The sequence below is a fragment of the Halichoerus grypus genome, chromosome 7 (assembly GCF_964656455.1).
Source record: "Halichoerus grypus chromosome 7, mHalGry1.hap1.1, whole genome shotgun sequence".
In the NCBI taxonomy this organism is placed as follows: domain Eukaryota; kingdom Metazoa; phylum Chordata; class Mammalia; order Carnivora; family Phocidae; genus Halichoerus; species Halichoerus grypus.
Window position 1 is genome coordinate 94,857,338 of NC_135718.1, and position 26,365 is coordinate 94,883,702.

The 26,365-nt window shown below is 42.6% G+C and overlaps 1 protein-coding gene across 1 annotated transcript in view; it reads left to right on the forward strand.

Moving 5' to 3' along the window:
• Positions 1-5,441: 5,441 nt before the first annotated feature.
• PLD5 (phospholipase D family member 5) overlaps positions 5,442-26,365 on the forward strand; it is a 394,256-nt gene continuing 373,332 nt past the window's right edge. Inside the window, exon 1 of the mRNA XM_036115777.2 lies at positions 5,442-5,657. Coding sequence (XP_035971670.1) covers positions 5,469-5,657 — 189 coding nt within the window. The 5' untranslated portion in view covers positions 5,442-5,468. The remainder of the gene's footprint in view (positions 5,658-26,365) is intronic.

Consider the following 26,365-nt stretch of genomic DNA (forward strand, 5'->3'; position numbering starts at 1 on the left):
CCCGAGGGTCCTGAGACTACACTGTCCCGCGAGGGTCCCACCCCCCACTTCGCCACCAGAGTGACGTCCCTCAGCGGAGCCGACTTCTAAAAGTTCCGGTTTTGTGCTCCGTGGCTCTATCACTTGCCAGAAGCGGCCGACGGAGGCCCCCTCCCCCGCCGTCTATCCTTCCGAATATCGCCTCGGATTCACTTCTCCGCACGTCCTACCTTCCAGAAAGTGGTCGCTTTTCTGTTCAGAGAGTTGTTGCTATTCTTTTCTTCGATCTCCTGTTGAGTTTGTAGGTGTTCAGAATGGTTTGATCCCTATCCAGCTGAATTCTGGAAATAATCTTATAATTAACATATGTACTTATAAAAAGTAATGCTTGTCTAGTGCTCCTTGGTATTTACCCAAAGGAGTTGAAAACTTATGTCCACACAAAAATCTGCACATGGATGTTTATAACAACATTATTCATAATTTCCTAAACTTGGAAGCAGGCAAGATGCCCTTCATTAGGAGAAGATATAAATGAACTGTGGTCTACCCAGACAATGAAATATTACACAGTGCTAAAAAGAAATGAGGTATCAAGCCAAGAGAAGACGGGAAGGAATCTTAAGTGTATATTACTAAGTAAAGGAATACAACCTGAAAAGTCAACATACTACATGATTCCCATTATATAACATTCTGGAAAGGCAAAACTATGGAGACAGATCAGTGGTGGCTAAGGATGTGGAGGCTGGTGGGGAGAGAGGAGGATGAATAGACACGGGGGTATTTCAGGCAGTGAAAATACTCCATATGATACTATAATGATGCATACATATCATTAGACATCTGTCCAAACCCACAGAATGTACACCACCAAGAGTGAACCCTAATGTAAACTATGGAATTTGGGTGATTTTGATGTGTCTATGTAGGTCATCAATTATAACCAGTGTACCCCTAGGATGTGTGATGTTGATAATGAGGGAAGTGATGTGTGTGTGGGGGCAGGGGCTACACAGGAAGTCTCTTGTGTTTTCCTCTCAATTTTGCAGTGAACCTCAAACATCTGTAAAAGTAAAATGTTACAAAAAAGTAACACTGTCTTAAGCTGCTGGATCTACTTCTTGACAGCAAAGAATAGAATAATTTGGGGGGTCAATGTTTTCATATGGTCTTGCATAGAGTGAGGGTCATTTAGGGAGGACCCAAAGCACACTGCCAAGGAAGGTCTAATTATTGAAATGTTTTATTCTTCAGTAATAAACCTTTAAGAAAGCCTGATACTACTTAGTAAAAGTAAACACATGAAAAATAAAACATGTAAGTACTGAGAAGCATCCATTTGAGATTTTTTGATGTGACGTGGTGAAAAGAAAATCCTTTATTTAGGGTCAATGGCTTCTAGACCAGATTCTATGGCTTATTAGACACATAGATTTGGGTGGGTCTTGAGCCCAACCTCCATGAGCTTTGGTCTCTTCCTTTCAAAAAATGGAGATGGTAGCAAATACCAAGACTACTTTCAGATAATTTTTGCATGAAGTAAATGTGCTGAAGGATTTGAAAACATGCTATAAATGTAAATATCATGGAAATGTAAGGTATTATTATTGTTATGAAAGGCTTAAAAAAATACTCCCTGTGACTTCTGGATGCTTTCAGCCTACCCTGGCCTTAGGTTTTACACCCCTGCAGAATGCCTTATTCAGACAATGTTAACAATTCTTGGTCAATGGCATCCTTTGAGTTTCAGTTTGAAATCAATAACGTTGATGGCTTGTATATGTTTTACCTGAAATTTTTTTTAAGATTTTATTTATTTATTTGACACAGAGAGAGAGTGAGCAAGCACACAAGCAGGTAGAACGGCAGGCAGAGGGAGAAGCAGGCTCTTGGCTAAGCAGGGAGCCCGACACGTGGGACTCGATCCCAGGACCCTGGGATCATTACCTGAGCCGAAGGCAGACGTGTAACGGTCTGAACCACCCAGGTGCCCTTACCTGAAATTTTTATATAGTTTGAAAGTATTGTGTAAAATACCAGTAGCAATGTAGGGAAAGTATTTCTAGAATAAATATAAACATTAATGAGATGCAATTTCATGGCTGAGTGCAGTTTCTATGATTAATTACAAGCAATCAAGATTAAGTGATACACTGCCAGTGAACATAACTTATCATTAGAAGAACGTAAAGAACATTCCTGTGCCCGAATGTTCTAAGAACAATAACATAGCCCTGTATAGTTCATACAATGTTTTCTCGTGTATTATATCAGCTCATCCCTGTAGCAATCCTTTGAGGTAGCAATGATTATTCTCCATTTATTAGATGAACCTGAAGTCTATTGATATCAAATAAAAACCCAGAAAGTCACAATTTAGAGATTAAAGGAGCTGGTACTAAAACCTAGGTCTTTTAATGTTAAGTCCAGTGCGCTTAAAAACAAAGAAACACAAATATGTTGTAAAGTGTTAGCACAGTGAAGGATGGCCCCAGTTCCACAAGAAGCTAACTAGGAGGATGGATAATGCCTAGCACCTGTGCTTCATTCAGACCATGTAAGGGCTATGAACGTAGACAGGGAAAAGTGCCATGGGAATTAATTTGTAAATTCAATGATACTTACACATTTTGATAATATTTGAGGGGCAAGAGTCACATATTGCAGTTGACCATCTTCAGAAATACTATTTGTGCTCCCTACAACAGTTTGACCAGAGCTGTTTCATATAAAATATTCTTTTGAAGGTCAATGAACAAGTCCCATATTACCGTCATAAACAATGAACCTGAACAAGTATCTAAGGCTGAAATAAAATTGTGAATATAATTTCACTCAGGTTGATTTGAACGTATTGAGTCTGTTTTAATGTCTGGCACTATATGCTAAGTAGGTTAAGTATGAAGCTGTAAAAATGTATGCTTTGCCTGATATTTTGGGTCCTAACAAACATCACCTATGAATTGATTATAAGGCTCAATTTAGTAGTTAGTCTGTAACATATATGCTACCAGTACACACCTTTAAAACAATGGTTTCAGCTCCTATAGTATTTTCCCTATAAAAGTATAGTTAAAAAAATCTATTCGCATGAAAACCTGACTTGACATGGAAACTATTTGTTTAAATTCTACTACAGTGGAACGCTTCATTATTACTCTGAATTGGAGATCTGTCACTTGTCAAGGTTTGCATATATCACCTGACCTTCAGGATGCTCTGATAGAGCAAAAATCAGACATACCCTTGGCAGAAGGGCAGTCAAGTTTTTCTAGCACCAATATTATAAAAGATATGTAAGTGTTGGTAGTCATGTCAATCGTGTGTTTATACTTTAAAAAGAAGCAAAAGCAGTGAAGTTTAAATTGTCATAGCAAAAAATGAGAAACAAGACAATGGAAGGTACAGTGTTGGAAGCCTTTTAATCCGGTTCCAATTTTTGCTTTGATGTGTCACTTGTTTGAGTCTCAGTTCCCTCACCTGGAAAATGGGCTTAATAACTTTCATCTTGCAGAGTAACTGTGAGATTTAGAGAAAACCCATCTGTTGAGAGTACATAGTACCCATATGACTCAGCCCCTAAAAAAACTAATCTAGGGGCGCCTGGGTGGCTCAGTTGGTTAAGCGATTGCCTTCGGCTCAGGTCATGATCCCAGGGTCCTGGGATCGAGCCCCGCATCGGGCTCCCTGCTGGGCGGGAAGCCTGCTTCTCCCTCTCCCTCTCCCCCTGCTTGTGTTCCCTCTCGCTGTCTCTCTCTGTGTCAAATAAATAAATAAAATCTTAAAAAAAAAAAAAAAAACTAATTTAGAATAACCAGAAACTTTGTGTGTGTGTGTGTGTGTGTGTGTTACTTTTTAGTTACTTGGTCCCCAAATTGACTGCTATAGGATTTTATTTCAATTTCCATTATTGCAATACCATTTATTTAAATAGAAACTCTGAAAAAAAAATAGACTCTGAAAAGATATGAGACAATCCTTGCCCTCACAAAACCATCACATTCCAACCCGGACTTTCTTTGAAACTATCATCCAAGCTGGACGTTTGGGGAACAGGTCAGCCGAGGGCTGAAGAGAGGTCAGTTTACCCTCTGTGCCCCCCCTTTAAAATCTCCCAGATATTTCTGCCGCTTTCACACACTTCTCAAGCTTTTAAATGGACCTGAGAAATCCTTGACATGAATTGTTATCGAGCTTTTCGGTAAAACCAAAAAATGTTCTGAGATGCTGAATGCAAAGACAGCAAAAGATAAAGAGATTTAAGATTTAACTATTAACATGCCTATTTCCAGAAAATTATCACGCCGGGCTGTTTTAAGACTGGGCCCGGGAGGGAAAGCAGCAAAAACCCTCCGGGTAGTAAAACCTGGCCCTGGGGTCGAGGGACAGCGTAGAGAAACAACTGCAGAGCTCCCGGGCCACACGCACCTCGCGAACGCACAGTCGAGGCAGGGCGTTTGCGGAGAGGCCCTGGGTCCGGTGCAGGGGCGCCGCGGGCAGCCGGGTTCCAAGTGCACCCAGGGCCGGGGAGCAGCGGGTCCAGCAAACCAGCCCGCCCAGCCGCTGCCCTCGGGAGGATTGGCAGCGCTACGCCCTCAGATGAAAGTAGTGTGCACGGTTCCAGAAAACACTTGTCCTTGTGGCCATTTTCGGGTGTGGGGGGGTTGCCAAGCGCCCTGTGCTCTGCGCCCCCGCGGTGGGACAAATGGACTCCCGAGGTGGGAAGTTCAGAACTTTCAGAACAAGGGGCCGTGAAGCCGGGGCCAGGCGGCGTCCGCTGAGCCGGGCCAGCTGGGGGCAAGTGGGGGAAGGGCAGAGGTGGTGTCAAGAGTCTCTCCGGGGATCCAGCCCCGCGCCGGGCCAGCGGGAGGGAGGAGGCGCGGAGACCGCGCTCCCCCTCCAGCAGCTGCTCGCTTTCCAGTACAGACGCGAGCCGGAGAGGTGCAGCCACCCCGCGAGGAGGGGCCGGCGCGGCGGGAGGGGCGGCGGCGGGCTCGCAGCCCTCGGCCCCGCGGCGGGCGGCGCGGCTCCTCACTGCACCAACCTGCGGGCTCGGACTGGCTGCGGGCCGCGGCCCCTCCCACCCGCACCCCACCAGCGCCGCCGCCGCCGCCGCCACCGCCGCCCCGGGCCGGCCCAGTCCCAGCCGCTGCCGCAAGGAGCCGGAGTGCGGGGCGCCCGCTCGGACCGCAGCCGGCGGGGGCGTCGCCGCTACCGCGGCGCGCCGCGGGCACTCGGGCCTCCCCAGAGCCGACTCTCCTCCCTCCTTGCCTCCCTCCCTGCGTCCCTCTCGCCCCCGCCCCTTTCTCCCACCTCCTCCACCCCCCCTCACCTCGCCCTCCCTCCGCCCGCCGCGCTGCTCCCGCCCGGCCGCGCGCTCGGCTCCCCGCGCCCCCCGCACCCGCTCGCTCCTCCTACAGCCCCGGCCCGGCCTCCCGCGCGCCCTCCAGCCCGCTGCGCGCCAGCCGCCGCCTGGTCATGTCAGGATGGAGATCCGGCAGCACGAGTGGCTCTCGGCCTCCCCCCACGAGGGCTTCGAGCAGATGAGGCTCAAAAGCCGCCCCAAGGAGCCCTCGCCGAGCCTGACTCGAGTGGGCGCGAACTTCTACAGCAGCGTCAAGCAGCAGGACTACAGCGCCAGCGTCTGGCTCCGGAGGAAAGACAAGCTGGAGCACGTAAGAGCGGCGCGCTCCCCGGGGCCTCGGCCCGGCACCTGCCCCGGAGGTGGCCGGAGCGCGCGCGGGGCGGCGGGGCCGGGCGCGGGGGACCCGGCAGGTGGCCAGACTCGGGGACGAGGGCGGCCCGCGTCCTCCCTCCGACCCGGGGCCTCTGTTCCTGCACTCTCTTTACGGGAAGGACCGGGCTGCGGGGAGGAAGGGGAGGGGAGGTGCCTTTCCCGGCACTGCCTGGCCCCCCGCGCTCCTCGACCTCCCCCACGGGCTTTTCTCAGGGTTCATTGGCACCGCGTTCTTGGGGCGCCTCTGCGGGGTGAGCGAGAAGGGGAACTGCCACAGCGGGGCTCCGAGGATCGCGGCGTCGCACGGTGGTGGGCTCTAGAGGGTATAGACGGTCTTTGGGGCTGTGTTACTTCGTCCAGAAACTACCCATTAGCGAATCCGCGAGGCTGCCGCCGCTGGCGACCCGGCCTGGGTCCGCGCACGAGCCGGGAGAGTTTTCTGCAGCCTGTCCTCTGGGATGGGCAGTTGGCGATCCTCTACTTGAGCCCAACTAGGGAGGGCTGTGCGCGTTGCGAGGAGAAAGGCGAAAGAGCGAGCGGACCGCCCTGCTCCCCGGGAACCGCCACTCGGCGAGGGGGAAGAGGGGAGCCGGCGAGCCGGGACCTCCGCTCCCCAGAGTGCGCGCTTCGCGGGTAGGGTTCCAGGCACCGGAGCTGAGTCCCTGGGGCTCGCCATTCTGGAAGGGAGAAGTCCCTCTAAAGAGATGTTCAGTGGATCCACAGTTTCCACTCTGACCCGTCAGCATCTCCTTAAACCAGATGTTAAAATGAAACTAAGAGAATTATCTCAAGAGTGCAGTACAACTGGCTCGGGAGAGGATGCTATTTCTTCCCGCGGAGCTGCATAATCCAAATTGAGTCTGTTAATGGAATGTGGCGGTTTCCTTGTATTTGGGTCACATCTCCAATTATGACATAAAGATAAGGAGAACTTCGGAAACTCACACATCTCCTACGCCGCACCGACCCTACTCCCATCTGCCCCCGCCCCCCAAGCGCTTCTCCTCCTCCCCTGGGTTTCGCAGCAACAACAAGCTTCCCAGGAGATAGCGTGCAAAGGAGTATTTCTCCCACAATCTGAAAGGAAGGTCTGTGACTTTTCTCTGAGGGCCCGATTAAGTCCCTTGAAAGCTCAAGTTTAAAGCTTCGAGTTGGGGAACAGGCTGTCTTGGGTGTAGAGAACCATTTCCTAGTATCAAAAGGATGTCTCAGATCCTTAAGACCATGGAAGTAACTGATTTCTAGGATGACAAGTTGTTTGAAAGGCAGCAGAATCCACTTAAAAATGCAAGCCCCAGAAATAGCATAGGGACTGGTGGTTATTAGTTTAAAGGGGGACAAAGAGCACCTTCATGGAATTTGGCTCTTGCTGTTGGAATCTGATGTTAGTACCAGGACGAGTGGTCCAGTCTTAGAGCAGTGAGAGAATAATCTCCGTTTCAGTTTCCCTGAATGTGTGTTCATTTGCATCTTGTGCTTTTAGCTGCTCTGTTTCCTTTCTTCTCTTAGTGGAAACCAGTAGTGTATCCTTCTCTAGGTCTCCCTGAGTCTTGGACACTGCACAGCTTTTTACTTCAGCAGGTCCTCACTTTTACGTTTCCACTGAGTTTTAAGGCATACTAGGGTGGGCCATGGCAGCTTCACCTTTCTAGGTGAGTGTAGGATGCTCAGCCTCTCCTGAGGAAAGGAAAGTCTACTTGTTTAAAAGCATCTGAGGACCTATGCTTCTTCACTCAGATGCTCCAAAAGACAACATTGCATTAAAAAAAAAAGTCACCTCATTTGTTATTTAAATCAACGCAGCATTTTTGTTTGCTTTCTGAAATACATTCCATGAGACAGGTATTCTGTTTCTGATGGTTTTCTCTATACCTGCTTTCACTTAGAAAGGGGGCTTTGCTTCCAGGGAAATTTTTTTGTGATTTTCTCTTGCTTCTTTGAAACATCTATGTTTTAAATGAAAAATAGTATTTATGAAAGTACAAGGAAAAAGTAAATGAGCATAAAAATATAAATTTTATTTGAATTCAAGCTCGGGGTATTTGTAATAGATATCAGATGTTGGCGTACACTATGTTTCAGGTAGTTTGATGTGAATTTCTGTTTAGATATTTGAAATTTAAAAACCCATAACACATGTAACCTAGTGTATTTTTGCCATGCAAAGCATGCAAATGTGATGTCTACTTTATTATAGACAACATGCTGAACACATGTGGCACCACAGAGATTAGGGTGAGTGATGAGCGTCATATGAAATTCAAAGCTGATATAGGGTATGTAGGGTAGTTAAAAAAAATCCCTTTGATCCGTCTAATCAAATGGATGACCACCATTTTTTATTAGGTTAAAAAATGAATGAATAACTATACTGGAGATCATATGCATGAAAACAGCCTATGTTCTTTTGCTGATTTTTAAAAAGCCAATCTAGTATTAAGGGCATAAATAAGTTATGGCTTCATATGACACACATACTCAGTCATCGCAATAACGGAATTCCCTGGAATGAAATGTGGCAGTGTATGGACTCTGTCCAGACTTCGGAGGCATTGCTCAATCTGAAAGCCAGTAACATGTTGTAAAGTGACAGTGAAGGAATATACTTCCACCCACTGAGCTAAAAGTGAGGATAATTTATCTCTCCTTCTCTGGTTTAAAGGCTCCAGGACTGATCCCCGGGCCACACAAGTGAAAAGTGACATGAATTGGTCAAGGATAGGAATACTTACAGCCCATCTTTGAATCTGTTTCCTGTCATTTGTTGGTCAGTACTTAAGATGAATGCCCACCGAGAAATAAATGCATGTGAGGGAATTCTTGCATTCTTAAGTCATGATGAGAAGCTACAAAGGTTTGTACCATGAATTCGGCACTTTGAACTCCACTTGGAAATTTCAGGAAAAAGTAAAATTGCTGGCCATATATAGACCGTCTTCTTATTGGCTACGAATAGTGCTCTTGGTTCTTAGAATCTTTTCCTTCTTATTCTGCCTCATCATGCCCATGGCTTTGGAAGGTAAACAGTGGAAGTCTTGGTTTGGAAGGTTTGGTAAACAATGGAAGTCTTATGTTCTATAGGATCCTCTGTTACTTAAGGTGTAACGTAAAAGTGAAGGATTATGGTCTAGCAAAGCAAGAGGAGCAGAGGGCCATTCCTTCAACCCCCGACCCACCCCTGTTCTGTGAGCCCTCCCTGGGGCTGGGTCACCTTAAGAGGAACCATGTAATATGATTTGACTATCATCCCACAGGACGCAGGTACAAAGTTGGAGAGTTGCAGAGGCTACTCTGCTCAGTTGCCTGGTTTTATGCCAGTTATGTGTGTAGAAGTTTCCTGATGCCACTTACGGAGCTAGGGATGCCTTATTTTCCCTCCTGCTTACTCAATTAGCTCTTGTCAAAGTGTGGTTAAGAGTGGGGCTCTGGTTAGACAGTCTCTTATTAATTCTGTGATCTCAGGCAAAGGACTCAGAGTCACAGGATGTACCTTCACATTCCTCCTTAAAGGAATCACAGGCTTGCTGGGATGATCCAGGGAGACAGTCCGTGGGTCTGTTGCAGTGACGCACAGTTGCATAACGTCGGGGGCTCCACACTGCAAAAGAGTATTTTACCTTACACATCTCATATCTGTGCGGGGTGGCAGGTTCTCAGTCCATTCAGAATGCTGTAACAGAATACCGGAGATTGAGTGGCTTATAAACACCGAACATGGCTTTCTCACAGTTCCAGAGATGAGGAAGTCCAAGATCAAAGCATGCGCAGATGCAGGGGGGCTAGTGAGGGGTGCTTCCTATTTCTTAGATGGCTATCTTTTTGCTCTTCCCCTGAGGGTAGAAAGGGGGAGGGAGCTCTCTGGAGACTCTTTAATAAGGCCAGTGTCCTGTTCATGAGGATGCCAGCTTCATGACCTAATCACCTCCTAGAGACCCCATGTGCAAATGCCAGCCTACTGGGGATGAGGTTTCAACGTACGACTTTTGTTTAAACACAAACATGCAGTCTACAGCAGCAGAGGAATTTCCTCTTGTGAGTTGCCTGGCCTGCTGGAAGCTCCATCCTGATGCGTGTTGTCAAGGCAGCTAAAGGGAAGACGGTAAATCATGTCAAGTCTCTCAGTGTTTCCACCCAGAAGGGAAACATCCATTTGACTCCTGTTTATTGGCCAAAGACAGTTTCAAGGCCAAGGCTTGCTTCCAAGGACATGAGGAAGAGGGATCTGACCAAGACCCAGAAGAAAGGGAAAGAGGACACCCATGACCAGCTTCTTAGGGTGACCACAACACATAAAGCACCTAGCACCACGTGTGGCTTTATTACGGGTTCAACGCGCAGTACCTAGAGGTGTGGTTGTTTCTTAGGTGTTAGCTAGCCCTCTGGCTGAGTCCTTACACTCCACCCAGAGAGCTTCCAGGTGTCACATTTGAGATCAGCCTGCCTGCATTATAGGCCTGGACCCAGAGTATGTGGGTCCTTTGGCCAGCAGGGCCAGCTCACTATCCCGGGCCTGTCAGGCTGCCTTTGCCTGGCTTCTAGTCTGTTCTGTAGGACCCTGATTGTGCCCTGCCTGGCCATTCTGAGCCTGATGCTTCTTCTTCCCACTCTCCGCAGGCTCTGCTAGCCAAGAACAGCTCCTTACCCCGTCCCCAGCCCCTGCTTTCCTTCCCAGTTCTGTGCTGGTGGAATCAAGTGGAGCAGTATTTCATTTACCCGCATGATGGCTCAGAAAGCCTATTTAAAATGGGAAGAGAGAGCAGAGGAGAGAATTTGTAAAGAATAAAAGGTAGAATCCTTAATGTTCACACTTGCAGTGAGCCTTAGTATCTTACTTGGTTTAGGTCAATTAAAAAAATTGTCTCCTCTAAGTGTGAATATGCACCTGCTTAAATGCAGTTTATGTTACCGGTGAATAGTAAATAAACGACCAGTGCCCACTTGCCTCCTGGAATAAATTATTCACATGAGGAGCAAATAATAAATGGATTGGAGCAGACTTGGTCACTGTGGTCTAGGCTTATATTATGTAATGCCATTTGTGTCCCACAGAACGAATTTGTGAAAGTGTTATACCCCACAGAGCAGATCAGTAAAGTACCAAAGACAGTTCAACCTAAGGGAATGAATCTTTAGAGTGTTCCATGAAAAATCAAGTGAACAAACAAACAGAAAATATTCTTTTCTATCTTTATGTATTATTGTTCAATTTATGTGTTAAAGAATAATTTTACTCTGGCAAATGTTTAAGAACACTTAACAGGATTATTTCCTATGATTTTAGATCGAGCAGACAAAGCCTAGCCTGAGGCAGGATTCTGTCACCGGTCAAGGAATAGAAATTTAGATGTCTCTGGAGTGTGTTCTAATGGACCTCATGTTGTGTCCATTATCCAGGTAGCAAATATTAATTCCACTAATGGACTTCTCTCACTGTGGGTTGATATTTCAGTTTATTTTGAAGAACCTTGGATTCTTTGAACTCTGTTGGGTGTGGCTTATTGATTTATTTTGAGGTAATCATCGGCTAAGACATATCATATGTAACATATTCAATTTGAGAAGCTCAAGACAATTGGACATAAGATTTCTGTTTGCTTCCTTCTTCCATATAATAGCCATATACCAATTTCTGTCCAGTTTCTCTAGAAGTTTTTACCTCTCTTTGCAGACTTCTGTGTCTGTCTCGGGTTTAAGTTTGGATAACAGATTTCAGTTCTTCTATTTTAGCTCCAAAGATCAAGAAATGTGATGGAGCTTTTGTTATGTTTTTATACTGACTTGACTGATAGAGGGCAGATCAGGCAGAGGTAGGCTTGTGGCTAAGATATCCGCCCAGGAATGTTGTTTCCAGTGCATATACTGGGGACACGTGAAGTTACTGAATTGTCTAAGATTCACACCCACATAGATTGTGTTGCAAGAGTTTAGAATACAACAATGAATGTTCAGGAACAGTTGAAATGCCAAAATGTGATTTTTAAGAGATAGACTTTTTTTTTAAAACCAAAAAAATACATTTTTATTTTTCTCACAAACAGAAACATGAGCCCAATTTCTAACCTCCCAGATCAAGCCCTTAAGCAGAGCTTATGGGGGAAAAAAATGAAGAACATGGCCCCTTTCCTAGGTAGAATTAATCACATTGGAAAATCTCACTGCTGTCTAACATATGAAGTGGGCCCAAGTTGAACTGCCTGATGTGGTATCATGGGACTGGATGTCCTAGCCACCGGGTGATACATAGGGTTCTTTATTCCCTAAAGCAGACACTGAGCCTTGTGACTCTACTCTTTGACTTGAGCTATGACTGTACTCCTGCCCATAAGTTCTTAGGTCTGATCCAGCAATACCAGAAGGAGTTACCTGGAGATGGTGGGACTTGGCAACAGATATTTATTGCGGGTGCCTTTTTTTTAAGATTTTATTTATTTATTTATTTGAGAGACATGGGCGCGGGAGCGGGGGAGGGGCAGAGGAAGAGAGAAAGAGAATCTTAAGCAGACTCTGGGCGCAGCACAGAGCCCAGTGTGGGGCTCTTTCTCATGACCCTGAGATCATGACCCGACCTGAGCTTAATCGACTGTGCCACCGAGGCACACCTTGCAGGTGCCTTTTATGTGAAAGACACTTTGTTAGGAGATGACGAGGACTTTCATGTAACAAGCATTTACATGACATATACTGTGTTCCAAATGGTGGAGAATATACAAAGACTAGAGCAGAGTCCCTCCCTCAAGATGGTTACGGCTTTAGAAATACAGTTATAATATGATTACAGTGTTAGGAATAATGCAGGAAAATGCGAAGTAGCACAAGAACACTGCCTTTGAAGGACTTGTTTAGATAAGGATAAAATACAGTTAAAAAAATAAGATATGAAAAGACACTTCTCTGAAGAAGACATACAAATGGCTAACAGACACATGAAAAAATGTTCATCATCATTGGCCATCAGGGAAATTCAAATCAAAACCACATTGAGATACCCCTTACACCAGTTAGAATGGCAAAAATGGACAGGGAAAGAAACAACAAATGTTGGAGAGGTTGTGGAGAAAGGGGAACCCTCTTACACTGTTGGTGGGAATGCAAGTTGGTACAGCCACTTTGGAAAACAGTGTGGAGGTTCCTCAAAAATTTAAAAATAGAGCTACCCTATGACCCAGCAATTGCACTCTTGGGTATTTACCCCAAAGACACAGATGTAGTGAAAAGAAGGGCCATATACACCCCAATGTTCATAGCAGCAATGTCCGCAATAGCCAAACTGTGGAAAGAGCCGAGATGCCCTTCAACAGATGAATGGATAAAGAAGATGTGGTCCATATATACAATGGAATATGACTCAGCCATCAGAAAGGATGAATACCCAACTTTTATATCAGCATGGATGGGACTGGAGGAGATTATGCTAATTGAAATAAGTAAAGCAGAGAAAGTCAATTATCATATGGTTTCACTTATTTGTGGAACATAAGGAATAGCATGGAGGACATTAGGAGAAGGAAGGGAAAAATGAAGGGAGGGAAATCAGAGGGGGAGATGAACCATGAGAGACTATGGACTCTGAGAAACAAACAGGGTTTTAGAGGGGAGGGCAGGGGGATGGGTTAGCCTGGTGATGGGTATTAAGGAGAGCACGTACTGCATGGAGCACTGGGTGTTATACGAAAACAATGGATCATGGATCACTACATCAAAAACTAATGATGTATTGTATGGTGACTAACATAACATAATAAAATTAAAAAAAATAAGTAATGTCATATGTAATGATGATGTATTATAACAAACTTGAATTTATTTCAGTAATGCAAAGTTGCTATAAAATTTGAAAATCAATTGATGTAATTTATCACATTAACAGAATGATAGAGTAAAGCCAAATGATTATCTCAATAGATGAAGAAAAATCATATGATAAACTTCTATACCCAAGCGTGATAAAATCTCAACAAAGTGGAAATAAAAGGAAACTTTATTATTCTGATACAGGCTTAAATCACAGTTAATGGTGAAATACTGAAAAATTATTTGCACAGATTGTGAGTGTGATGGAGATGTCCACTATCATGACTTCTATTCAGCATTGTACAGGAGGTCATAGCCAATGCAAGAAAGCAAGAAAAAGAAATAAGTATTGAAAAGGAAGTAATAAAATTGTCATTATTAGCAGATGACATGAGTATGTACGTTTGAAAATCCAAAAAAGCCACTGATATACCTAATGAATTAATAACGTCCCTGGATTTATCACTGGATTTAGCCACTGTCTACAAGGTCAATATGCAAAATCAAATTAGAAAAAAATTATTCCAACATAAAACTAAAAATCTTTACCATTTACATTAGCATTCAAATACCAGATACTTAAAGAAACAGGTAAGGCCTCTTTTTAATTCTCCCCAGATTGAGCCAGAGCACAGATACAATTCCAAATAAATCCCAACAAGTTTGTGTGTGTGCATATGTGTTGAAAATGATTCTAAAAATTATATGGGAATACAAATGGCCAAGAATAGCCCACATAATCTTGATGAAGAAGAATGAAGTTAGAAGACTGCTTCCATATATCAAAACTTATTATAAACTAGACTAATTAAAGCAGTGTGGTATTGGTGCAGGGATAAACAAGTAGATCAGTTGACAGAATAGAGAATGCAGAGGCAGACCTGTGTATATGCTTTATTATTGACAGGTACTTGATTTATGACAAAAGTGGCAGGCACAGAAGGGCATTTGGAAAAAGATGGCTTTTTAAAAAATGGTTCTGGGTCAGTTGTACATCAGAATTAAAAATGGATCTTGATTTCTCTTTTATGCCATACACAAAAATCAGTTTAATGTAGGTTATAGATCTAAATTAGAAACTGAAACAATGAGGCTTCTAGAAAATGATATAATAAAAAAATCTTCATCAACTTGGACTAGAGAAAAATATTCTTAAGCAATTTTAATAGTCCCAGTCTCTTGTTATTAATAAACTGGACTACAGTAAAATTAAGTAATTTTGACAGTAAAAGACTCCATTAAGAGAATGAAAAGGCAAATCACAAAACAAGATATATTTCCAACACACACTCTGACAAAGAGTTTGTATCCAGAATATATAAAAAGCATCTACAAATCAATAGCAACAGACAGCCCCCCAAAAGTGAGCAAGACATTTAAACAAGAACTTCACAAGAATATAGCCAAGCCATCAAATGTATGATAAGGTTCTTGATGTTATCAGTCCTCAAGAAAGTAAACAGTTAAAATCATACATTATTATACAACCACAAGAATGGCTGAAATTAAAATGATTGACAATAACAAGTGTTGATTAAAATGAGGAACATCTGTAACTCTCATAACTTCCGCTAGGAGTGTATACCTGTATATGCAATAATGTGGATGACTCTTTCAGACACAGTAATAAGTGAAGGAAGACAGAGACTGATTCTGTTTATGTGAAAAAAACAGGCAAAGCTAAATGACGAATATAGTGATTACCTTTACAGGTAAGATAGGAACTAGGGAGGCTCCTGGGGGGCCAATATTGTTCTGTCTCTTTTTTTAGGATATGGCTACAAAGTAACATTTATTGAAATCTGCACTGGGGACACCTGGGTGGCTCAGTTGGTTAAGCGTCTCCCTTCAGCTCAGGTCATGATCCCAGGGTCCTGGGATCGAGTGCCGCATTGGGCTCCTTGCTCAGAGGGGAATCTGCTTCTCCCTCTCTCTCTGCCTCTCCCTCTGCTTGTGCTCTGTCTCTCTCTCTCTGACAAATAAATAAAATCTTAAAAAAAAGAACTATACACTGAAGATTTGTACACCTTATGTATATCATTATTTCCATGATAGTTTATTTTAAAAAAAAGTAAAATGTATATAGTGCCCTTCCCCTTGCTTCCTGCTTATGTCTGGCTATTTGTCCTCAGAATGTGCTTCTCCTATTCAATTCTCTCTAGTCCATGGACCTTGGTCTGTGATGTCCTCTGTCACTGTTGTGTTCATGTGGCTGACTCGTACTTATCATCTCCCTGGGATTGGCTTCCTGGGTCCTGAAGGGGTTGGGCTTCATTCTGCAACCAAAGGGAAGATGTTTGAATTCAGCAAGTCCACATTTCAGAAAATCTGCCGTGTTGAGGAATGAGAGCCTGCAATTGGGGAAACCAGCGTTAGTCTCTCTTAGTGGTAGAGGTGGGAAGTAACGAAAGAATGTGGTAGAAGTAGAAAAATTGAGGAGGGGCAGATGCAAGAAATGTTGTGAAATAAGAGTTCACGGGACTTGGTGCTTGGTTGAATGTGAGGGGCCTGAGCAAGCTCATCCATTCAGCAAACCTTTATCGAATGCCAGGGATGTCCCTGTAATTGTGATTGGCACAGTGGGTACAAGGATGAGCAAGGAAAATTCCAAAAACTCCTTGAGAGTTGGAATTCTGCCCTGTTCATCATCGTATCTTGGCCCAATTTATTATTATCTTGATCCATATTATCAATATTATTATGATCATAATCACAGACATTACAGTTCTGCTCTCTGCAAGGAACTGAGCCCCAGGCTTGGGAAGGCTTAAATGCATATGATTGGACCTTTGACCTCAGATTGCTTATGGTTTAGTCCTTCAGAACTCAATTTAGGGGCTCCTGGTTGGCTCAGTTGGTTAAGCGTCCAACTCTTGGTTTTGGCTCGGATCATGATCTCATGGGTTGTGGGATCGAGCCCTGCGTGGGGCTCTGCACTCAGCTCAGAGTCTGCTTGAAGATTCTCTCCCTCTGCCCCTTCCTGCTCCTCTCTCAAATAAATAAATAAATCTTAAAAAAAAAAAAAAGAACTCAACTTAAATGTGGTCATCTCTAAACCTAAGTCTTCGTTAGGTGTCCCTTCTGGGTACAGGCATTGTGGGTAGGTGTCTGTTTTATAGCACTGAACACACTTTTTTTTTTTAATTACGTATTGTTTATTTTTGGCTCTCAGTGGAAAGTTTGAGGACAATATCAGTGTCTTATTCATGACAATGCACCCTTAATGCCTAACCCAGTGCTTGATGGACATCCAGTATTTATTGACTTGACTATTGAAAGAGTGGAATGAATGAATATGTGCTTAGGGAGGCAGGATCTACACAGGTAAGTGAAAGAATGCAGTGGCATATGCTACTTGCCAGATAAATGCAACAGACATGAAATGCAACGAGAAGTCAATGAAAACTACTGACTAGGTGTCAGACAGAGAAGCTAATAGACAAGGCTCCCTCTACCCCATCCACAGGTTGAGGCTCCATTGACGTTTTTTTAAGACTGGAAAATGGTGGTTTCCTGGTCACTTTATTGACCTCTTCCAATGTGTAATGCTGTTTACAGTGAATTTTGTTTTGGTTTTCATTTCTATATGTCTTAGTTTTAATGAGTCAAGAGGAGAACATTACCTTTTGAATTTTCCCCAAGTACTTTGGTCTGACTTGTTGCCTCACTGAAATCTCTGGTTCATTATTTAGCCTTCGCCCTACTCTGGCTGAGTGCACTTGATCAGAGACTCTAGGACACTCGGCAGCAGGGAATGTGTCAAAACTACCAAAATCCTCTTAAACACCTGCCAGTCTTGATCATTAAGAATCTCCACTATAACTTCCTGACTTGTCTGTTTTCAAACTTTTTTCATTTTCTGTGATCTTCCTGCTTTAATCCATGACACGTGCACACGTTGCTTAAAGTCTGTCCTATATGATTTCTAATACATCTTTTTTTTTTTTTTAAATAAACTTATTTTGGAATAACTCTGGATTTGTGGAAGAGTTACAAAGATAGTAAAGGCATTTCCTGTACATCTCTCACCCAATTTCAGGTGTCCCTTAATGTCGAATTCCAAACTCCAGACTTCAATAGAATTATATGTTTTTAAATTGTCCTTTTTTTTTTTTTTAAAGATTTTATTTATTTATTTGAGACAGAGAGAATGAGAGAGAGAGCACATGAGAAGGGGGAGGGTCAGAGGGAGAAGCAGACTCCCTGCCGAGCAGGGAGCCCGATGCGGGACTCGATCCAGGGACTCCAGGATCATGACCTGAGCCGAAGGCAGTCGCTTAACCAACTGAGCCACCCAGGCGCCCCTTTAAATTGTCCTTTTTGTGTTCCAGGATCCAATCCAAGATAACACATTGCATTTAGTTGTCATGTGTCCTTAGTCAGCCTCTGGTCTGTGACAGCATCTTAGGCTTTCCTCATTTTTCATGACCTTGACAGTTGTTTTTTTTTTTTAGCTCTACTGAGGTATAATTGACTATTAAATTGTAAGATATTTAAAGTGAACATTATGATAATTTGATATACGTACATTGTGAAAGGATTTCCACCATCAAGTTAATGAAGACATCCAGTGCCTCACATATTTATCTTTCTCTGTGTGTGTGAGGACATTTAAGTTCTACTGTCTTGGCAAATTTTAATTATGTAACAGCGTTATCAGCTATAGTCACCATGTTATACATTAGATCCTCAGACCTTATTCTTATTGATGAAAGTTTGTACCCTTTTACCAACCTCTCCCTGTTTGCCCCCCACCCCCACCCCTGGCAGGTGACCACGTTTCTGCTCCCTGTTACCATGAGTTGGACCTTTTTTTTTTTAGATTTCACATATAAAGTATTTGTCATCCTCTGTCTGGCTTTTTTACTTAGCATAATGCCTTCTAGGTGCATCCATGTGGTTACAAATGGCAGGATTTCCTTTTTTCTCATCACATCTTCTTTATTCATCCATTGATAGAAACTTAGGTCATTTCGACATCTTGGCTCTTGTGAATAATCATGCAGCGAACATGGAAAGGCAGATATCTCTTTGATATCCTGTTTTCATTTTCTTTGGACATATATCCAGAAGTGGGATTGCTGGGTCATATGGTGGTTCTATTTTTAATTTTTTGAAGAACCTCAATACTGTTTTCCACAGTGGCTACACTGATTTACATTCCTACCACTGGTGCACAAATATTCCATTTTATCTACATCCTTGCTAACACATGTTATCTCTTGTCTTTTTGATGATAGCCATTCTTACAGGTGTGAGGTGGTATCTCAGTTGTGGTTTTGATTTACACTTCCCTGATGGTTAGTGCTGTTGAGCAACTTTTCGTGTATCTGTTGGCCATTTAATTGAATTTTTTTTTTTCGCTGTTGTATGAGTTCTTTATATATTTTGGGTATTAACCCCTTATCAGGTATGTGATTTACAAATATTTTCTCCCATATGGTAGGTTGCCTTTTTATTGTTGGTGGTTTCCTTTGCTTTGCAGAAGCCTTTTATTTTGATGTTGTCTACGTGTTTATTATTGTTTTTGTTGCATTTGCTTTGATGTCAAATCCAAGAAGACATTGCCAAGACTGACGTCAAGGGCTTATTCTCTATGTATTCTTCTAAGAGCTTGGTTTCAGGTCTTAAATTCAAACCTTTACCCATGTTGAGTTGATTTTGGTTGTATGGTGTGAGATAGAGATTCAGTCTAATTCTTTTGCCTGTGGCTCTTCAGTTCTCCCAACACTGTTTATTTTAAGGACTGTCCTTTCCCCACCATATATTCTTAACTCCTTTGTTGCATTTTTGTATGGGTTTAACTTTTAGGATCTCTCTTTTGTTCCACCAATCTCTGTGTCTGTTCTTATGCCAATAGTATATTGTTTTGATTACTCAGTCTTCGTGATTTAGTTTGAAATCGGGAAGCGTGATGCCTCCAACTTTTTTCTTCTTTCTTAAGATTGCTTTGGCTATTCAGGGTCTTTTCTGGTTTCATGCAAGTTTTAGGATTACTTTTTCTATTTCTGTGAAAAATGCCATTGGAATTTTGATAGTGATTATATCAAATCTATAGATTGCTTTGGGTAATATGGGCATTGTAACAATATTATTCTTTCAGTCCATGAGCCTGGAGTGTCTTTCCATTTATTTATGTCTTCTACAGTTTCTTTCATCAATGTCTTGTAGTGCTTGGTATACAAATGTTTCATTTCCTTGGTTAAGTTTCTTCCTGGGCATTTTGTTCTTTTTCATGCAATTGCAAATGGGATTTTTTTTCTTAAGTTATCTTTATGATAGCTTGTTTTTAGTTTATAGAAATGGAACTGATTTTTGTATATTGACTTTGTATCCTGATAATTTACTAAATTTGCCGATTAGATCTAGCAGTTTTTTGGTGAAGTCTTTGGGGTTTTCCCTATATAATACCATGTCATCTGCAAAGAGAGACTGTTTTATTTCTTCCTTTTTGATTTTATTTATTTTTCTTCCCTAACTGCTCGTGTTAGGACTTCCAGTACTGTGTTGAATAAAAGTGGTGAGAGTGGGCATCTTTATCTTCTTTCTTCCTGCCCTTAGAGGGAGAACTTTCAGCTTTCACATTAAGTATGATGTTAGCTGTGCTCTTGTCATAGCTTTTATTATGTTGAGAATCATTCTCCCTACACCCAGTGTGTTCAGAGTTTTTATCATGAATGGATGTTGAATTTTGCCAGATGACTTTTCTGCATCTATTGAGATGATTATATGATTTTTTTAAAAAAGATTTTATTTATTCATTTGCGAAAGAGAGAGAGAGCACAAGCCAGAGGGGGAGGGGAAGAATGAGAGAAGAAGCAGACTCCCCGCAAAGCAGGGAGCCCAACGTGGTGCTTGATCCCAGGACCCTGGGATCATGACCTGAGCCGAAGGCAGACGCTTAACCATCTGAGCCACCCAGGCGCCCCTGATCATATGAATTTTTATCTTTCATTTTGTTAATGTGGTGTATCATATTGCTTGTGGATGTTGATTCATCCTTGCATCCCTGGAATAAATCCCATTTTATCATGATGTTTGGCCCTATTAATGTATTCTGAGTTCAGTTTGCTAATGATTTCTTGAGGATTTTTGCATCTGTGTTCATCTGAGATATTAGTATGTAATTTTCTTTTCTTGTGGTGTCCTTGTCTGATTTTGGTATTAGGGTAATGCTGGCCTCATATACTGAGTTTTGAAATGTCTTCTCTTCTGTTTTTTGGGAGAGTTTTGGAAGGATCGATATTGATTCTTCTTTAAATGTTTGGTAGAATTCATCAGTGAAGCCATCGGGTCCTGGACTCTTATTTGTCAGGAGGATTTTCGTTACTGATTCAGTCTCCTTACTAGTAATCAATCTGTTCAGGTTTTCTGTTTTTTCACAAGGCAGTCTTGGTAGGTTGTATGTTTCTGGGAATTTATCCATCTTTAGTAGGTTGTCCAATTTGTTGGTACAGGTATCACCTGCTGTTGAAAAATTCTTGTTACTCCGCTTCACTTTGACAAATGGCCTACATTGGTACTTGTTTTCACTAACTGGAAGGAATTCGAACAGGAGTTTTGCTCTTAGGAAAAAACAAAGTGAACGCATTCAGCATTCATTTTGCGTCGAGCCTTTGTAGAGGCAGTGCCACCCCAAACGGTGAAAGTGGCGCCACCTAGCTCCTGCCCCAAGAATGGCATTCAGCCTCTCCCATTAAGCCGCTGTAGCTTTGAACTGTGTCTGCGAGCATCTGTGATTTATCTTGATTTATTTTGTGCATCCATTAGCAAGATGGTATCAGAAAAGTCTAAGAGAGGTTAATTTTTGGGTCTGGGAATACTCAAGATTTTTTTCATGTAAATTAATGGAAATTGCTTCTTTATGCCGTTTAGATTTGTGAAAGATTTCATAGGAACACTCACTTCTGGATATCAGGCGAAACGTGTATAGTTGTTCATAGTGGTCTCTTTTGATCCTTTGTATTTACATGGTATCAATTGTAACGTCTCCTCTTTCGTTTCTAATTTTATTTATTTGAGTCCTCTCCCTCTTTTTCTTGTCTATCTAAAGTGTGGCTAAAGGTTTATGTATTTTGTTTATCTTTTGAAAAAACCAGCTCTTAGTTTTCTTGATCATTTTGATTGTCTTAGTTTCTTTCATTTATTTCTGCCCTGATCTTTGTTATTTCCTTTTGGTTTAGTTTGTTCTTCTTTTTCTAGTTCCTTGAGGTGTAAAGTTAGGTTTCTTTATTTGAACTCTTTCTCGTTTCCTAATGTAGTTGTTTATGTATATGAACTTCCCTCCTGGAACTGTTTTTGCTGCATCCCATAAGCTTTGTTATGCTGGATTTCCATTTTCATTTGTCTACAGTTATTTTATTTCTCTTTTAATTCCTTTTTTTGACCCATTGGTTGTTTGGTAGCATGTTGTTTTAACCCCACATATTTGTGAATTTTCCAGTTTTCTTCTTGTAATTGGTTTTTAGTTTTATACCATTGAGGTTGGAGAAGGTGCTTTTGGATTTCAGTTTCCTTGAATGCGGTAAGACTGTTTTTAGTGGCCTAACATATGATCTGTCCAAAGAGTGTTCCACATGCACTTCGGAAGAATGTGTCTTCTGTTGATGTTGGAAGGAATTGTTCAGGGAGACATAGGCTGCCTGGAGCTAGATAGAGGAAGAATACGAAGGTGGTACACACCAGCCTTCCATGTGTGCAGAGAGGATTGCAATAAGCCCCTAGATGTATGACAAATTAGGTACCTGACCCTCAGGCTGTATTTTTAAGATATGCAAATTGGTCTCTTTTGGGAAAGATTGGGAAATAGGTATTTCTGTCTGCTTCCTATGCTCTGAAACTCGGGGGTGAGGGGGAGTGAACCATGGTAGGTCCTCATGGGCGCATTAAGAACTGTTTCTTTGTTTGCCATAGTCTTGTGGGCCTCAGGGATGCAAGCCTTGTTAGCTTTCAGAGCTAAGTGTTTTGGAGGCCTGTCCCTCAGGTGCAATGATTGGAAGTTGGGGTGTTAGATGTTGGGTCCGAACCTTGCTCCTCAGGGTGAAGCTGAGAGTTGTGTGTTCCCTCCTCATTGTTCAGTGCTGTGCCCATGTGGGGTTTTATGGCGGGAGTGTGTCTCTGTCTTTCCCACCATATCAGTGTGACTTTTTTCTCTTTTGCCTGATGTGTGGTGGTTGTGCTCAGTTCATTTCTGGATTTCCTTCAAAGGGAATTATTCCATGTGTAGCTGTAGATTTGGTATGTCTGCGGAGGAGGCGAATTCGGAAGCTCCTATGTCACCATCCTGGATCAGAACCCATGACCTTGACAGATTTAAAGAGTACTGGTCAGGTGTTTTGTAGAATGTCCCTTACTTTGGGTGTGTCTGACTTTTTTTCATGATTAGACTGATTATGGGTTTGGGGAAAGAGTATCACAGAGGTGAAGTTTTCATCACATGAAGGTGAACATGTCCACATTACTTGCTGTTAATCCTGATCACTTGGCTCAAGGAGAGATTGCCAGGTTTATTCACTGTAAAGTTATTGTTTTTTCTTTTCCACACATAAATTTGTAAGTTGGGCATTAAGTCCAAAATCCCCACACTCAACAACTCCTGGACTGGGGAGTAGCCAAATTTATTATGTGGCATTTTTCAGTTAGGAACATGTAACCCTTCACTCCCCAGATTTATTGTTCAATCACTTATTTGTATCGGTAGATCTCTTGGATATTTATTTTACACTGTTGGTATAATCCCATTCTATGTTATTTATTTTGTTCCTTAAATTATTCCCACTTTGGGTGCTCGGAACTCTTTCAGGCTTCCTCTCTATCCCTTGGAAATGCCCTCATCCTTGGATCTTTTGAGCACTTCCTTACCCTGTGATGGTACAGAGGGCTCCAGGCTTGTCCGGTTTTATTTATTTATATTTTTGCCTCTTCCTAATATAATCTTCAAGGTGTTTTTTCATACATGTAGTTAAAAAGGAGATGATTCATTTCCACGCTGAGAGGATCCAATAAGAGAAAGTAGTTTCATTTATCCAGTGAAAGTTCAGTACATATATTTTGATAAAGAGGAACATCTTCATTTGGACTTTTATAAAACTCCTGACATGCTTTAAATGATAACTCCAGCCCATAAACTCTCATTCAGGTGATGGAAAGAAGTCTACCAAGGATGACAGGGTGTGCTGAGGGGTACAGTGATTGTAGGTCTTACCCAGAGACAGTGTGTGCCCTCCATGATTTAATATAGATGAGTGTGTGTGCACATGCATGCACCTCCTTGTGCCTACAGCTACTCTCATACTTTCCCTTTTTGCAGTGTTGGTGGTCTGTTTTCGGAGAATCCGGTCTGGGCGTGAATAACTCCTTTCACGTTTCCTGGTTCCCCATTTGGCATTATTTCAACCCCGTTTTTCATGTTAAGAATACCTGGCCCGTGTGTGGAAAAGGGAAGTCTTCCATTGTCAGACGTCATGCTTTTCTCTTTTCAGAGCCAAGACTGGCCTCTGAGATTTCAAATCCCCTTGGAAAACTCAGTTGGAAATTTTTCAGCCCCGGCTCACTTATCCCAAGAAAACATCATCAAGCAGAACCAAGAGAAGATGGGTAAAAAGAGAAGGACATGGTAGGCATTGAAGGGCTTGGGAATAGAATGTTCCAGGGCGCACACACATGAAGTGGGAAGAATGCACATTTGTCTTGGGAGTCTCCCATCTCTGACTTCTGGCTGCTTTGTCCCCACCCTACTCCGCCTGCATCCCCTTCTGTTGCCCTAAGCCACCCAGTAGCGCCAACTTCCTTGTCCTCATGACTTCCTTGTTAGACCACAAATGTAGGCATACTGGGTGCTTATTCCTAATGACATCCCTGCAAACCAGAAAAATGAAATTAATTGTAGGATGGTTGTAGCTTTTCTCACTGTAGGATATACCAAAAATGAAATAAAGATGAGAGAATTCTCAGGGCTTTGCTATAAGGGGTTTGTGAAAAGAATGTCTTACTGTCATTCTTTTTTCTTGAATAAAATCAAAGATGAATGGGAGCCCATATATGCTCTGAGTGTATAGGAGGAAGAAGGAAAAGCAGATACCCCAAGGCCATGTGGAGTAATCGCAATAAATCTGGTGAGGACCGGCATTAATACTGAGGAACATCAGCTGTGAGCAGCATCCGGGGAGGCATTCAGAAGAGACAGGTTCTTGCCCTCCATGATTTAATATAGTTGCCTTTCCTATTAGGGTAACTTTCTTCTATTTGGACACATCACTTTACTTGATTTTTGTATTGGGTGTGGAATATAGTTGACCCTTGAACAGCATGGATTTCAGGTGTGTGGGTTCACTTCTACGTGGGTTTTTTTCCGGTGAATACAATACAGAAATGCATTTTCTCCTCCTGATGATTTTTGAAATAACCTTGTCTTTTTCCTAGTTTCCTTTATTGAAGAATACAGTGTATATGACACACATAACATACAAAATATGTGTCAGTCGACCGTTGATGTTATCAGTAAGGCTTCTGGTCAACAGTAGGCTATGAGTGGTTCAGTTTTGGGGAAGGTGAAAGTTATGCCTGGATTTTCGACTATGCAGGGGTGGGTGCCCCTAACACCTGTATTGTTCAAGGATCAACCGTAACTCTCACAGGATTGGCATTGAGATCCTGGAAGGAAGCAGCTTGGTGTGCTTGGGTAAAATATGACTGTGTAGAAGGTATTCAGGCAAAAAGGTTTGTAGGTCCAGATGAACTACTCTGGATAGAGAAAGTATTCCCTTCAGTCTCTTATCGCGTTCCTATCTTTAAATGGCAGAAAGGAGGATGTGCTTCTAGAAGGCACCGGGCACGGTGGAAAGCTTGCTAGTGTGGCAGATTTTTAAAGTCTCTGGATTTCTGATACAGCCGTGTACACTTCTGACACAGCTCCCAATGACACACTGGTCATTTTCACTTGCTCATAGAAGAAAAGGTTTGTGACAATGGACATATATTTCTTTCTCTTTTTTCCATATATTTCTTTTGCTTGCAGGCCTGCTATTGGTGGCAAACTATTTGGATAAAATTGCTGATCAGCAATAAAAAATGGATTTTAAAAATTCTTCATTGATAAAATCACCAAAAAGGAAAGTTTTAGATCTTTCATGGCGAGAGAATGACGACTCCTCATATCCGTGCGTTACGTTTAATTCCCACCAAAATAAGGCCAGTACCCAGCTTCGCATCTCTTCTGACTCTCTTGCTTGCGTGTTTCCACACTAAAACACAAGAAGATAAATTGGCTTTAGGATAAAACTGGTGGGTGGTTGTGCTAATAATCCAGAAAGACACTTCCTTTTTGGCAGGAGCGGAGTGGGTTTCTAATTAGTTTAGAATTATATTGTTTTAGCAAAGGACTTATTTGTAGGAGGAGACTTAATATCTGTGTAATTCCAAGATTAGCCATCCAGTCTGAGTAGGATATTAGGTGGGTGGATTTTTCATGGCATTAACGTTTATTTCTCTAGCTCAGGGTAGTTATCAGTGTGGTCTAGACGTCTGCGTGGACGATTCAACATCTTGTTCTCTGTCAGCCATCTCTGAGGTGAGGGCACAGAGGGACTTCCTAGTGCGGCACCTTCCAGAGAAGAGTGGGGGGTCTCAGTAAAGCCACCGTGGAATGTGGGGGCTGGGTGGCCAGCTAGCCCCACTGACTTCCACACAATTACCCACAACTCTGATCTGTGCCTCAAAGTGTCTAAGTTACTACATTAAATTAAATTTTAGAGTCACTTGTAAAAAATGTAGACCGAACACATTACATCCCTTCAATGCCAAAGGCCTGCTCTTCTTACAGCTTTTCTTAACCAGAAACAAAATTTCGAGTCTTAA